Source organism: Phyllopteryx taeniolatus, chromosome 1, assembly GCF_024500385.1.
Source record: "Phyllopteryx taeniolatus isolate TA_2022b chromosome 1, UOR_Ptae_1.2, whole genome shotgun sequence".
NCBI classification, from domain to species: domain Eukaryota; kingdom Metazoa; phylum Chordata; class Actinopteri; order Syngnathiformes; family Syngnathidae; genus Phyllopteryx; species Phyllopteryx taeniolatus.
This window is the reverse complement of record NC_084502.1, coordinates 16,858,303-16,872,308: the sequence shown is the minus strand read 5'-3', so window position 1 is coordinate 16,872,308 and position 14,006 is coordinate 16,858,303. Positions and strand designations below refer to the sequence as shown.

At 42.3% G+C, this 14,006-nt stretch overlaps 1 protein-coding gene across 3 annotated transcripts in view; it reads right to left on the bottom strand.

Annotated features, from left to right (window-relative positions):
• Window positions 1-1,118: 1,118 nt before the first annotated feature.
• The window catches only part of LOC133479201 (activin receptor type-2A-like), a 68,445-nt gene continuing 55,557 nt past the window's right edge, over window positions 1,119-14,006 (bottom strand). For all 3 annotated transcript variants that reach the window (XM_061775820.1, XM_061775829.1, XM_061775839.1), the window contains 5 exons: window positions 9,299-9,444; window positions 8,990-9,104; window positions 8,773-8,911; window positions 8,554-8,684; window positions 1,119-5,206 (listed from right to left, as the gene is read on the bottom strand). In XM_061775820.1, coding sequence (XP_061631804.1) covers window positions 5,012-5,206; window positions 8,554-8,684; window positions 8,773-8,911; window positions 8,990-9,104; window positions 9,299-9,444 — 726 coding nt within the window. In that variant the 3' untranslated portion in view covers window positions 1,119-5,011. The remainder of the gene's footprint in view (window positions 5,207-8,553; window positions 8,685-8,772; window positions 8,912-8,989; window positions 9,105-9,298; window positions 9,445-14,006) is intronic.

Here is a 14,006-nt window from a genome sequence, read left to right as displayed (position 1 = left end):
ATATACATTTTAAATAACCTTTTTCTGGGGTGTCATTTTGTTGTCTTGTGTAATTGCTGAAACTTTTAGTTTTATCATAGACATTTTAAATAGTAATATGCTCTCAAGTTGTCTCAACAGGCAGTACACGCAACCCTGGAAGAGGAAAAATTGTGAGCTGCATGACTTAGCAGAAATTACATTAAGGTAAAATGACCAGTAGACAAGTGCTCCCTTCTATTCATATTTTTTCAATATTTTCAGTCATTGATGGTTGAGCTGGATGAATCAAAATGTAAGCTGGTTTAGTACAGGTTTTTCTTGAAAACAAATACAAAATAATTGCTCAACGTTTCAAAAATGGAGTCCTCCAATTCTGAATTTGACCCATAATTATTTACTATGGTTGTAGTTTCCAGCGGTTGAACTGCATCATAATGAGAGCTGATTTTAATAATTTGGCTATATCATTCAGCAACAGTAGAGTCAAAATATTACAAACAAGTCTCAGTCTAATGCAGTGCAGTTCCAGACAATAGCAAAATATAATTGCAGTACTTGACAATCTATAAAATCACAAAAAAAAGAGGAGGGTGAGTGACACAGAATGGGACAAATGGTATGACTGGACCCTTGGGGTTAGACGGGGGCACAGCTGGGATAGATATTGCCACAGATAATTTAGAGTCTGCATTGAACCCAATATGTTTTGTATCAAACCAAAGATTACAACCTAACCCTTTATTGTGAGGTAAACAATCCATCATGGCGCAACATATTGTTAATACGTCTTGAATCCATCTCAGTCAACAAAACAGAGTATTCACAACTTTGTAGAGAAATATATATATATTGGATATATAAGACATCACTGGAATGCACAAGTGTACCTAATGCATTTTGATGTCACATTCCAAATAAGTGGATGAACTGATGAAGCGTGCTGTGATGAGAGGCGAAACATCATCTAAGACAACCAGAACTGTCCCGTTGCCATTGATTTAATGCCCTGAGAATGAAATGATCAGGATGAATGAAAATATTCACAGGCATATTTCCAATAAGTACTTTTTGCTCTGCTAAAAGAGGTGTGGTTTCATTAAAAAAAATAAACATGCAGAAAAAGACCAAACAACAAATTTCACAATCTAGAAACATTTATTTACATCACATGGATCACTTCAACTGATTAAAAACATCCACCGGCTCACACCAGAGTTACAGCGCTGATCACAGATCAGTTTAGTCTCGTTCAGGGCATGTCCTAAGTTTCTGATGGCTTTCATACCTTTCGTCACCGACAATATACATCTTGTATCTATCTTGATGACCATTGACCCAAAAGAAAAACAGCCCATGTAAGTGTTTCTAAGGGGAACAAGGATGAAAGGCTGCATACCTTTGATCAGTGCTGCATTTCATTCAGAGAACCTCAGGAATAGTGGGGTCATAAACTTGTAGTGTTTTTGCTTTTTTTTTTCCCCCTTCAAACTTCTGACCTGGTAACCAAACCTTTACAGTCTTGGTAACAAGGTCATTGGATCAATGCTTCCTCTTGAAATCTTAACAACATAGCAGGGACTAGCAGGAAGTTGAGGTGGTGGAATGGAACACCCGGAGCAGATGATTTCATCAGAGTATTGCAACTGTCAGGGGAACCGCACAGGTTCTCTGAGGAACACCACTATAAGTGCTTTCTAGGATTACTTGCAAAATACTCCAATAAGCCTCGAGCTTATACAAAGCTAAATTGTGATGGACAGTTGAAACCAAAACACAAGTAGTATAAATGAATGTATAGGAAACACAGATTTTCACACACACTTATAAAGAGTCAGCTCAGAGTATATAGTTGATTTAATACGTTCTCATGTCTGTACAGGTCCTCGACTGTTTCAAATAGCAGGGCAACAAGACAAATGATTCACTGGTATTCAGAAGCACATCAATGTAAGCCGCTGGGCTGGAGGAAGTCAGGATAGAAAAATGTAAAGCTTTTCTGCTAGGAAAATCCATTCATACACATTTAAATGTTCAGATTGAGCAGTGAGCACAGCGGAGCCGCAGAAGTCGAGCCGTTTTAAAGATTGTCCCCTATGACTTCATTTTGGATTCGTCAAGTGCTTCACAAAGACAACTGAAGTGCTTGTTTCTGTGGTTGGCTCAAATGAGCCACTTTCTGATGTTTTATCAAGAGTTGTATGAATGAACCTCTTATCAGTTTTACCGTTTTCTACCGTAACAGCACAATCACATGACGGTCAGCTGAAAGTGTAGCCCTCTATAGGTACAAGAGGTTCACGCCTGATCTGTCAAAGTACGCCACACCAGAACCCAGGAGTCTCAACAACATTCATCTTTGTCCAGAGACTAGAGAGTAGGAAGCAGTTTGCATTTTTTCTTAAAGAATCAACTAAAGTACTTATTGAATTACGAGTGAGGACATCCCCAACCCCTTACCACCAAACAACAAGCAGAACCCGTGGCAGCTCATAGCTTTTGAGTTGCACCTGAGCTACGAGCCCCAAACTTCAGGTTTGTAAGTAAAAAATAAATACAACATCAATATGCAAGGATTAAAATCTAAATTAAATGCTACAAGTTATTTGTGTGTATACTGAAAGTCACTCTTGCAGCTCAAGTGTTGAGTCGATTGCGGCACTGGTTGCATATAACTTGCCAGAACATAGAAAAGCATAGTACTGAATCCCTGAATGGTGTTTTGGGACAGTTTCACTGATGCAGTTTAAAGCCACTACACATGCCAACACTGAAATACCACTGGAAAGATGTGGTTTCAAGCACAAATTGCAGATAATTTTCAATTTTAAGGAGAGTTACAATAAAATAGCTTGAGCTATTTGAAATTGTGAAAACTTTATGACAGGAGATTTTGGTTGACTTACTACCCCCTGAAATCCATGTGTAGCGCCTACCTCAAGGGTCCAGGCTTTCAGAGGGCAATAAACAACAAGCCAATCAAGGAACAGCAGCAGAAGAAGAGGGAAGTTGCACTGATGCAACGATCATGCTACAGTAACAAAGTACATTGATGGCTTTGACTTCCTTCAGGTCTACTATGTTGCTGAAATGTGCATACGTTTTACTTCAAGCTTGGGCTCCATTTTACATTAAAAAAAAAACATTATTTGAATTAAAGGCAGAAAGAAGGGGGGGGGGGGGGGGGAAGAAAGATCGGCAACGCTGCTCATTTATAGATGCTTTTGAAATGGCAAACTGCTGATTTCAAACTGCATCATGTGAAACCAACCCAAAGCTCGAGGAGAGACTGCAGTTTTACCGGCACCAGTGTTTGATGTCCATCGGAGCAAATAAAAGTTTGAGAAGAAAAAAAGTCACCGTTGCTACCACAACAGTGACAATATACATCCGTTTGGCCTGACATCTACAAGAGGAACTATGGTAGAAGAAATGGCACCAGGATGAAAGATGCGCTCCCTGTCTCCTCTCATCTGATGGTGGCACAGACAACGTATTTGGTTTGGGGCGGCGACAGGGTAGTAAAACAGGAAACGGCACATGACTGGCAGTTTTGTTTGGTGGGAACCCAACCTGGATTGTTAATACTCTGATGACTTGACTATGAAAGGCTCACCGTTAAAAGTCATAACCAGTGCTGAAGCGAGACCAGGTACATTGCCTCGGTCAGCGAACTCACACCGTAACCAGAACCTGAATTGAACAAAGACCGGCAGTCTTGTGACTTAGCTGTCCAGCATTAGTGTCAAGATGAGGTGAGGAGGAGCACAGGAAGTCACGACCCAACGAACTCTGGTCTGAGAAGGGCGACAGTGAGGAAGATGGGTAGCAAAGATTCCTGAGGCGTATAAACAGAGAGGGAAAACCCTTAATAGTAGTCAAATGAGATGTGTGCAATCAAACAAAGAATTGAGCTGGCTCTGCTGAATACAATTCCAAAACAGGGCTGGTACCTTTGGAACCTTCCTCAAAACCGCACTTCGAACCTGAAACCTCGGCTATAAACAAGGGGATATTTACTGTGTCAATCAGGCTATATAAAAAGATTCAGACACCACATAAGCGATTTCACAAAAGAAAGGAAAAACTTGACAGTGCTCAAGAGTTTGACTGCTACCTTCTGATTTTGAAGCAAACACAAAGGGGCAGTGCTAAACTAATCCACTGTTAGAAAATAATAAACAGAACTAACAAAAAGGACAAGGTATTTAATCAACAATCAAAGGAGCGGAAACACTTGCTGATGTGTAGCCATGTCTACTGAGAGTCTGCTGACTACGTTACCCATGAGCACCAACAAGGGTTATAATGCAATGAAGCTTGTGAACAGGGTGAGTGAGCAGTAACTGTGAACAGTGAGAGGGACTAATGTGTCCATCTGAACTGAGGTATACCTGGTTGAAGGAGGTCTATGTTTTTTTTTTTGTAATCATCGTAATGCTTGAAAAATGGATCACCCCGGCACTTTTCCACCCCATCCCCTTAAAATAAGATGGATTAACAACTTGACTGGGTCCATAATACACTATGTACAGCAGCATTACACTATAAACATTCAAAAGCAATTGCTTGTTGGCAGAATGTTAGTCGATTCTTCCCCCCAAAAAAACAGCAAATGTATCAAGAGCCACATGCCCATTTTCTTTCTTTTTTTTTTATGCATTGAGAGTTTGATGAAATTCATCTGCAAGGTCTTTTCTCACTGTAGAAGATCCAGTTGACCTTCCCACGTATATAAAAACATAATCCAACTGAACTGTTTGTTGAGTCTCTCGTCGTTGCGGCACAGTCACTCGCTCGCTCCATCATCAATATCCTGAATGGTTTAAACTGTTTAAATCCTCAGGCACACGTCGAAATGAGGTGGGGATCAAATGATGTGGCGAGGTGGGCACATGGTATGTCCTGAGCGCGAGTAGCGGCCGGTACAAAAACCAAAAATCAATGACGAACAAACCAGGCTGAAAAAGGAGAATGCAGCCAACCAACCAGGGTCGGCTGGTCCTCCAACCCAAAACGGTGCGTTGGCTGATTATAAGCTGGACTCCTTGGGTGGGAGGTCCACATTGGTCACCATGGTGACAACGGTGACGATCTCCTCAGGCCCGATGATGGGAGCCTGTCGCTGCATTTGGCCGATACGCTCCTCTACGCAGCCGGCAGACAGTCGGGCCTCGGCCTCATGGTCCCAGCAGTCCTCAATTGTTTCACAGAGCATGGCTAGACCCTGAGTGAAGCCAGAAAAGGAACAGGATTGTCACAGCAAGCAAGATGTGGCATCTGCAACTTTGACAAATAATTAGAAGGGCTGACATTTCAGGATTAACCTAAAATGCACTATAGCCTTTACAGGTGAACTTAATTAGACCTTTTTTCTTTCTTCTTTTGAATACCATCTATACAATGTTTCAGTGATTCTCACAACTTGCTGTTCTCCAGTAAGCAGTACAGGTCAAAAAAAGGTTTGATCCATGAATTGACCATTACATTCTCAAGGACGTTCACTTCTATGCGTTTCTGTGACTCTTCCAATCTCCCTGTATCACTGTTGCATCCTGCTAATGACATACAAAGACAGCCACTCTTTGACGGGCACATTAGCGTACCGTGAGAGATCATCAAGTGTGCTGCATAACCCTAACCAATTTCACCAAAAATTATGATTATTATTTTTCCAAAAAAACGTATCCCACTTCAATTATCTATGCCAGCGACATATAGTGACTTGCAGAACAATCAAATGCCACTAGATTGCAGCAGGTCCAATCAACCCGTGCAGCCACCTGTTGCCATTCATTCGACAGAATAATAGCTTTGTGTTCAATTAAAACAATTACATTTGAGATAAATTGAGATGAGATCGTCATTATTTAATTACATCTATTTTTTGTGACATTTCTGTGTGGTGGTGCGATGTGAGATTTTTGTAATGTAAAGAAAGTGTCTGGGAAATACTGCTCTAAAATCAGTAGTTGCAGCAGTTACCAAGAGAACATCATGTTTGGTTTTGAAGCAATGTTAGGTTGGGTGACATGGCTCAGATGGTAGAGTGGTCATTTCCCAACCCAAAGGTTGTGAGTTTGATCCTGAGCCCCAGTGACCATATCGTAGTGTCATGGAGAAAGATACTGAAAAAGGGGTGTGCGATATGGGGGGGACAAAAAATATGTATATATTTTATTTTAATATAACGATAATTTGACGATATCCTTAAAGGAAAAAAAAAATAGTTAATGTCTACTTACTTCCCAGGACATTTATTGATAGACAGCGTTTCAGTACAACAGCTCTTATTTTGTAAAGTGCTTCATACATTTACTGCAAAACATTGTACAAGGTACATTGTATGGCAATACTTAACGATTAACAACTTCAAGTTATGTCTGGTATACAGAAGAATATGCCAAATAAGGTTTGTGCCATAGTATTTTAGTTAAGCTTTTGTATCAAAACAAATAAAAATTTAGATCACATCTAAATGTAAACCTAATAAAATATTTTAAACCAAATAGATTTTTGTTTGTCACTACAGCACTGCAGAAAGTAATGTAGTTGATGGCATTCTTTATGTCTTGCCAACATTTACTTGCTTTGTCTTATAGTACATGTTTGTTAAATGACTCAGCGAGGGTTTTCTGAGTGTGTTGTGCAGGTTTATCTTTTCTTTAGCAGTAGTCGTGCTTGTTGAATCGCAAATACTATTACATCTCTCCGCGCGTGGAATCTTTTTTTTTTTTTTTTTATTCCCAGTGACGAGTTTAGCACCTGGTAATAGTGTTTAAAACAGTAAAGCAGTGGGTGATCGGTGAAGGGATAGTGAGATATTTAATTACGGTGGGGCCATAGGGCTATGCTAGCCAGCTCCTCCATTAGCCTCACCAGCAGTCGGGATGACTTTGACACTGCATAGTTTTCTTTGTAAATGTTATTAAAAAAGTGAATATACAATCAAAAAGGCACCGTCCATTCTCCATGTTTAAGTTTTAAACTGACCGCATTTGGGGAGCCAGCACGTACATCGAGTGGCCTGTGTCATTTTCCTGTTGGCCAAAACCCCCCCCCCCCAAAAAAAAACTATACATGGGTTCCATTGAGGTCCATAGCGACCATTCACCCACTTGTTCAGCTGCTAAACTCCTGAAAAGGTTGCTCCGAGTCAGCCCACTAAATTGAGAGCGAGAGTTTGTTTTACTTGCCACTGTGTCCCATGAATGAATCATGGCCACTGATTCGGCGAACGAGGACTTTATGAACTTCCTCCTTTCTTTCTTACTCCAATGCCGTCCATGCACCCATTTGGTTGTTTTCTTTTTGAGGTAGTATGAATACTTGATAATGTAAAATTGCACATCGTTAAAGCAACGTTCATGATTATATCGAAGGCGATATATTTTACTATACTGAAGCCTCAGTTGCTCCTGATGCTGTGTGATCGGTTGGTGAATGAGGTGTTTGAAAAGCTCTATATAAGTGAAAGCCCATTTATTTAGGTGGGGTTTTTTTTGGTTCATGATGTCAAAATGTGGAATAGCATGATGAAGAGAACTACCGTGGTACCTCGAGATACGAGGAACCCTACTTTTTTCAATACGAGGCGTCGACTGGCCGGAGCCCCAACTTGAGAAACAAGTGCTCTATGACAGCAGGGGGCGCCGCTCACTTGACAACAAGCAGAATATTGGTTGATATAATTAGTAAATATTCTTCAAAAGAGGCCTCAAGCTATACATTGCCACTATCAGTTGGCATTTACTTGAAAAGTAACTATATAAGAGAGAGTGACATGTTGTGTATTTGAAACTACCACAGTCTCCTTCAAACATATGATGTAAAACACCACAGCCAGACGGGCTAACAATTAACACAATAAAATACAATAACATCAGCCAGGTGTTTTAAAAAATTTAAAGCTGTGGACAAGAGATCACCAGAGAAGTTACAGCGATACGTCTACAGAAGACCCGAGCATTGGATGTGGAGGAATCACTCGGTGCAGACTTTTCACTTGATTACACTACATAAAAACATTTAATATTCTTATATTCTCTTCTATTATGTTTTTATGACTATATTTTACAATATACTGCCACTTGGCTTTTTTAAAAACACAGTGTATTTTGGGGGAATGGATTAATTACATTTCCATTCATTTTAATGGGGAATGTTTAGAATTGTTTTTTTTATTTATTTATTTTTTTATTAAGATAAGAGCATGGTCACAGAACGGATTAAACTCGTATCCCAAGGCACCACTGTAATTTAAATCCAATTGAACCAGGCAATGTATTGGTCCATTCATGAATCAAACACCTATTGTGAATTTGCTGTTCAGCTCCTTTTTAGAGAACAGCGAGTTGTGCAAAAAGTATTAAAAGAATGAACAGCTGGAGACGTGCATTCAAAAGTTTAAAGAAGTTAAAATTCAGTTCATATGTAAAGGTAATAATGTATTTTAGGTCTTATCTCCTAGTTTCACCTGAAAGCCAACATCCCTAATGTTTTTCAATTAGTGTAGATGAGTGTAGAACAAGCAATACCCTCCCCCCAAAAAAAAGAAAAAAAAAGTGTTCACACCGTGTGTTTCTGCCAGCAGTCTCGAAGGCAGGGTCGCAGCTTCTTGTGCACAACCACCTCCTGCATGTCCTCCAGAGACGGATGCTGACCCACCTCTTCCTCGAACGGCAGCATGTACTCGTCTACTGGGCCTAGTGGCACACGATCCCCCAGTTAACACTGTAATTGTTGTCATACTGTCACATGACCCAGTGATGGCCAATCAGCACAGCGGCTCACCGTCGGCAGCAGTGCATCGCGACGCCAGTTCCCACAGGACAAGCCCGAAGGCGTACATGTCAATGCGCAAAAATGAGTCACGCTGGAAGTTAATGGCTCCCTCGAGGACCTCAGGAGCCATGTAACGCCGTGTTCCCACCTTTAAGTTGACAGGAAACACATTTAAGACATCACAGGCAGATTACAGCTAAGACACAAGGAATGTCTCTGAACATACTTGTCCATGAGTGTCCCCTGCTGATTTTCCAGCTTCAAATTTAAGCGCAAGACCAAAGTCAGCGATGCAAGCTGTCAGGTTGTTCTTCAGGAGCACATTCTTGCTCTTGATGTCCCTGAAAAAGAACCACAGAGGTTCAAAATGCCAGGAAGCACCAAACAATAATTTATATCCAGATCTATTCCAGAGAAATCAGCGTTCTTTTCATTTTTAATGGCAAGCAATATTCAAATGAAGGAAAAAGCTTTTTTGTTATTTGGAAATGGAAAGAACGACTGATGTAGAGATTCAGATGTCTGACAAGAGCACCTGTGAGCGATGGAGGGCTTGTGTCCGTCTTTGTGTCCTGGGATATCTTCGTGGAGGTAGGCCAGGCCTCGGGCAGCCGTCTGAGTGATGTGGCAGAGCTCATTCCAGGAAACCACGTTGGCCTTCAGATAATCTGTCAGCGAGCCCTGTAACAATGGGAGCCGTCTGTCAGTTTTTTTTTTTTTGTTTTTTTTTCAAAATTTGTACTACCCTCCTGTTAAGTTCAAATTTAATAGCATCTTTTAGCCTTGCAGCAATCGAAACCTCGATAAAGTGATTTCAATTCATATTGTTGTGTCAGATACTTTGTTTGCTGACTGTTAAAATTGTGTGTTAAAGGTCCAATAGCACCCAGACGGCCTATATTTCCCGAACAAGTTATCTTTATGTATTTTTTGCTCAAGAAAATGACAGTCATTTCAAACAATTTCTATCAGTTTTGGAGCACAGGAAATAACTATTTGCCCTGGGAACGCCCCTTTTACATCGCCAATAGTGATAGGCCGCCATGTGGTGGTGTGACATCAGTGACAGAAATTGAGACATATTATACATATCGTCACAGTAGGGCGGAATCCCCCACCTCCAAAATGACAACTTTTCAGCAAAATAAAGACATTTCCAAACACTGCTTTTTTTCAAGTTGGTATTATACCTTATATTGCAATCATATACCGTTGCACAATTACATCAACACAACAGCACCCCAAAATGATTTTCAATCGCTCATTTTGGAAGGCTTTTATATTTGAAACTGAACAGAATCATCATCAAAATATCAGAAACAAATACATAATGTACATTTGTGCATTGTATCAGAGATTGCTCTAGACAAATCTAAGTGCTGTATGTGTGCGATGTTTTCCTCTGTGTAGTTTGCCTGTCAACAAAGCGTATGACACAGAATGAGTTGAGAGGCATGGTGGCTAGAAATATTGCCCTTCCAGTGTCAGCAGCACCAAGTCTTCCAAAAGTTCGACCTTTGCCTTGTAGTCTTCTGCCAAAATGACCCAACATAAGCTTGCAAGTAGGTCCCATCCAAGTCTTTCCAACTGTCCCCATACATTTGACACCCCTACAAATTTGTAGTCTCCAGTACATCGCTTTTGATTTATTGGGTTATGAAGACTATTGATGATAGTAGCACCATGTCTACCTTGTTGTTCAAGTTATGGGACAGACCACAACTTCCCATTTTTTAAAAATTATAAAATTGTATGTTAGAATCATCCAAAACAAATGTGTGTAAAATGTTGATACTTCTGATGTGATTTATACAGGGGCGAACAAACAAACAAACAAACAAAACAGGTGTAAAGGACTTTGAAAACATATCAGGTTCATTTTATGTACAGTATATACTGTATGAAGCAAACAAAAAGTCAATCATACAATTAGAGATGCTCAAATTCACCCAAGCAGTGATACAACTTCCTTAAAAAAACATTTCTGACAGTTAAATGCTGGCTGGCATTTCTACTCTAGTGTCCAGCCAAGCAGCATCTTTGAGCGTTCCATTGATCCCTCACGTTGTCCTATTTTTGATAAAATAGACCTTTTTATAGAACTTTGATAAGACATTATTGTAAGAACGTGACAGAAGTTTCTTAAACAAACCCAACTGTCTTAATGTCACCTGGCCAAAAAAAAATAAAAAATATTTTTTCAAAAGCAAAAGAATGGCTGTTCTGCAGATGCATGTGGCTTTGGGGGCAAGTTGCTACTTGTTGTATTTGACCCTTGCATGCAGACATCCATCCGCTTATCCTCACTAGGGTCGCGGGCTGCTGGCGCCTATCCCAGCTATCTTTGGGCTAGAGGCGAGGTACACCCTGAAGCGGTCGCCAGCCAATCACAGGGCAAATAGGAACAAACTATCATTCATGCTCACATTCATACCTACAGGCAATTTAGAGTTTCCAATCAACCTACCATGCATGTTTTTGGGATGTGGGAGGAAACCGGAGTGCCCGGAGAAAACCCACCCAGGCACGGGGAGCAAACTTCACACAGGCAGAACTGGGATTTGAACCCAGGTCCCCAGAACTGTGAGGCAGATGTGCTAACCAGTCGTCCACCGTGCCAGCTGCACGCAGACATACTAAAGCATAAATCATCTGTTAGTAGTCATGAACAATCCTGACTTCAGACGTGCTAAACCAACTGAAGGCTTATGAACGTGCTAAGACTTGCTAAGCATCAAGGAGGCTACTCCAGACTTTCTTTCACCAACTTTCGCAAATCCGCTCAGTTTTTTCCCTGAGTTACTCACCGGAGCAGCGACCGCGGTCTTTGGCGTATGGAGGCGGAGGGGACGCCACAGAGGGAAGCGAGCCGGCATCCAGGTGAAACTCCGCAAGAGAGAATACAGACTGGCGTTTCTGTCCATCCACCTCGCGAATCTACGCTCCCTACCCAACAAAATGGATGAGCGTCATCTTCTGATAAAGACCAGTAAAGAGTTCGGACGTTCCGCCGCCATGTGCTTTACGGAGACTTGGCTTTGTGACGCTGTACTCAATGGCGCCGTCCTGCTTCCCGCCTTCCATCTTCACAGGGCAGACCGCGACATGGAATCATTGGTGACAACAAAAGGCAGCGGGATATGCTTCTATAGCAACGAAAAATGGTGTACGGACGTCACGGAGCTCAGCACACACTGCAGGCCACATTTGGAGTCGCTGTATTTGAATTGCCAATCTACTTGCCTCGCGAGTTCACATCATTCATTCTGGCTGGTGTCTACATTCCACCTCAAGCTAACACGAATGCCGCACTGCTAATGCTCGCCGAACAAGTAAACGAAATTGAAAAAAAAACACCCGGACTCAACCCTCATTATTCTCGGGGACTTTAACAAAGCTAAACACAACCACAAACTCCCTAAATTCAAGCAGCACATCGACTGTCCCACCAGGGAAAATAACATTTTAGACCACTGCTATACTACGCAAAATAACGAATACCGTGCTATACCTCGTGAAGCCCTGGGCTGGTCTGATCACTGCTTAATTCACTTAATACCAACATACAGGCAAGAACTTAAATGCGCGCAGCCTACAGTGAAAACAGTGAAAAAGTGGACCAATAAGCAAAGATGAAACTTCAAAGCTGTTTAGACTTCACAGACTGGAATGTCTTTGAAAATTCAGCTGGCAGCCTGGATGAATATACGGAGACTGTCACATCCTATATCAGTTTCTTTGAAGAGGTTTGTGTACCAACAAAGTCATTTTGCACATTCAATAACAAGAAGCTGTGGTTCACTGCCAAACTTAAGCAACTTCGCCAAGCTAAGGAGGACACATATCAAAGCGGGGACAGGGCCCTGTATAATCGAGCTAGAAACCTGCTGACTAAAGAAATTAACATTGTAAAGAGGAACTATGCAGCAAAGTTGGAAAAACAGTTTAGCGGTAACGACTCTTAATCAGTCTGGCATGCATTCCAATTACAAGCAACGATCCCCCCCAGCTGAGAACAATAGCACACTAGCCAACGACTTGTATACCTTCTACTGCAGATTTGAAAAGGACACTTTCACACCCCACACCCACCCAGCCACACCACCGACCACAATCACACATCTGACTTCTGCGTTAACCATCCACGAACAGGATGTGAGACGCATCTTCAAACAACGAAAGATTAACAAAGCGGCAGGCCCGGACCATGTGTCCCCATCCTGCCTCAATGTCTGCGCGGACCAGCTCGCTCCAGTCTTCACACAGATCTTCAATAGATCTCTGGAACTGTGCGAAGTACCATTCTGTTTCAAACGCTCCACCATCATTCCAGTCCCCAAGAAACCTACAATCTCGGGTCTAAATGACTACAGGCCTGTCGCCTTGACATCTGTGGTCATGAAGTCCTTTGAACGTCTCGTGCTGGACCACCTCAAGAGCGTCACAGATCCCCTGCTGGACCCCCTGCAGTTTGCCCACCGAGCGAACAGGTCTGCGGATGATGCAGTCAACATGGGACTGCACTTCAACCTAGAACACCTCAACAGGGCAGGGACATACGTGAGGATCCTGTTTGGGTTCAAGACCATCATCCCTGAACTCCTTTCCTCCAAGCTTCTCCAGCTCAGCGTCTCGCCTGCCATCTGCCAGTGGATTTACAGCTTCCTGACGGGCAGGACACAGCAGGTGCAGCAGGTGCAACCTCATCCACACGCAGCATCAGCACTGGGGCACCCCAAGGTTGTATCATCTCTCCGCTGCTATTCTCGCTCGACACGAACGACTGCACCTCAACGTACCCGGCTGTCAAACTCCTGAAGTTTGCAGATGACACCACTGTCATCGGCCTCATCAAGGACGGTGACGAGTCTACATATCGACAGGAAGTGGAGCGGCTGGAGCTGTGATGCGGCCGAAACAACCTAGAGCTGAACACGCTCAAGACTGTAGAGATGATCGTGGACTTCAGGAAGCATCCTTCACCACAGCTGCCCCTCACGCTGTCCAGCTGCCTTGTGTCAACCGTCGAGACCTTCAAGTTCCTGGGAATTGCCCACTTTCTCCCTGAAGTGGGCAATCAACATCAACTCCGTCCTCAAAAAGGCCCAGCAGAGGATGTACTTCCTGCAGCTTCTGAGAAAGCACGGCCTGCTACGGGAGCTGCTGAGGCAGTTCTACACAGCGGTCATCGAATCAGTCCTGTGTTCTTCCATCACAGTCTGGTTTGGTGCTGCTACAAAAAA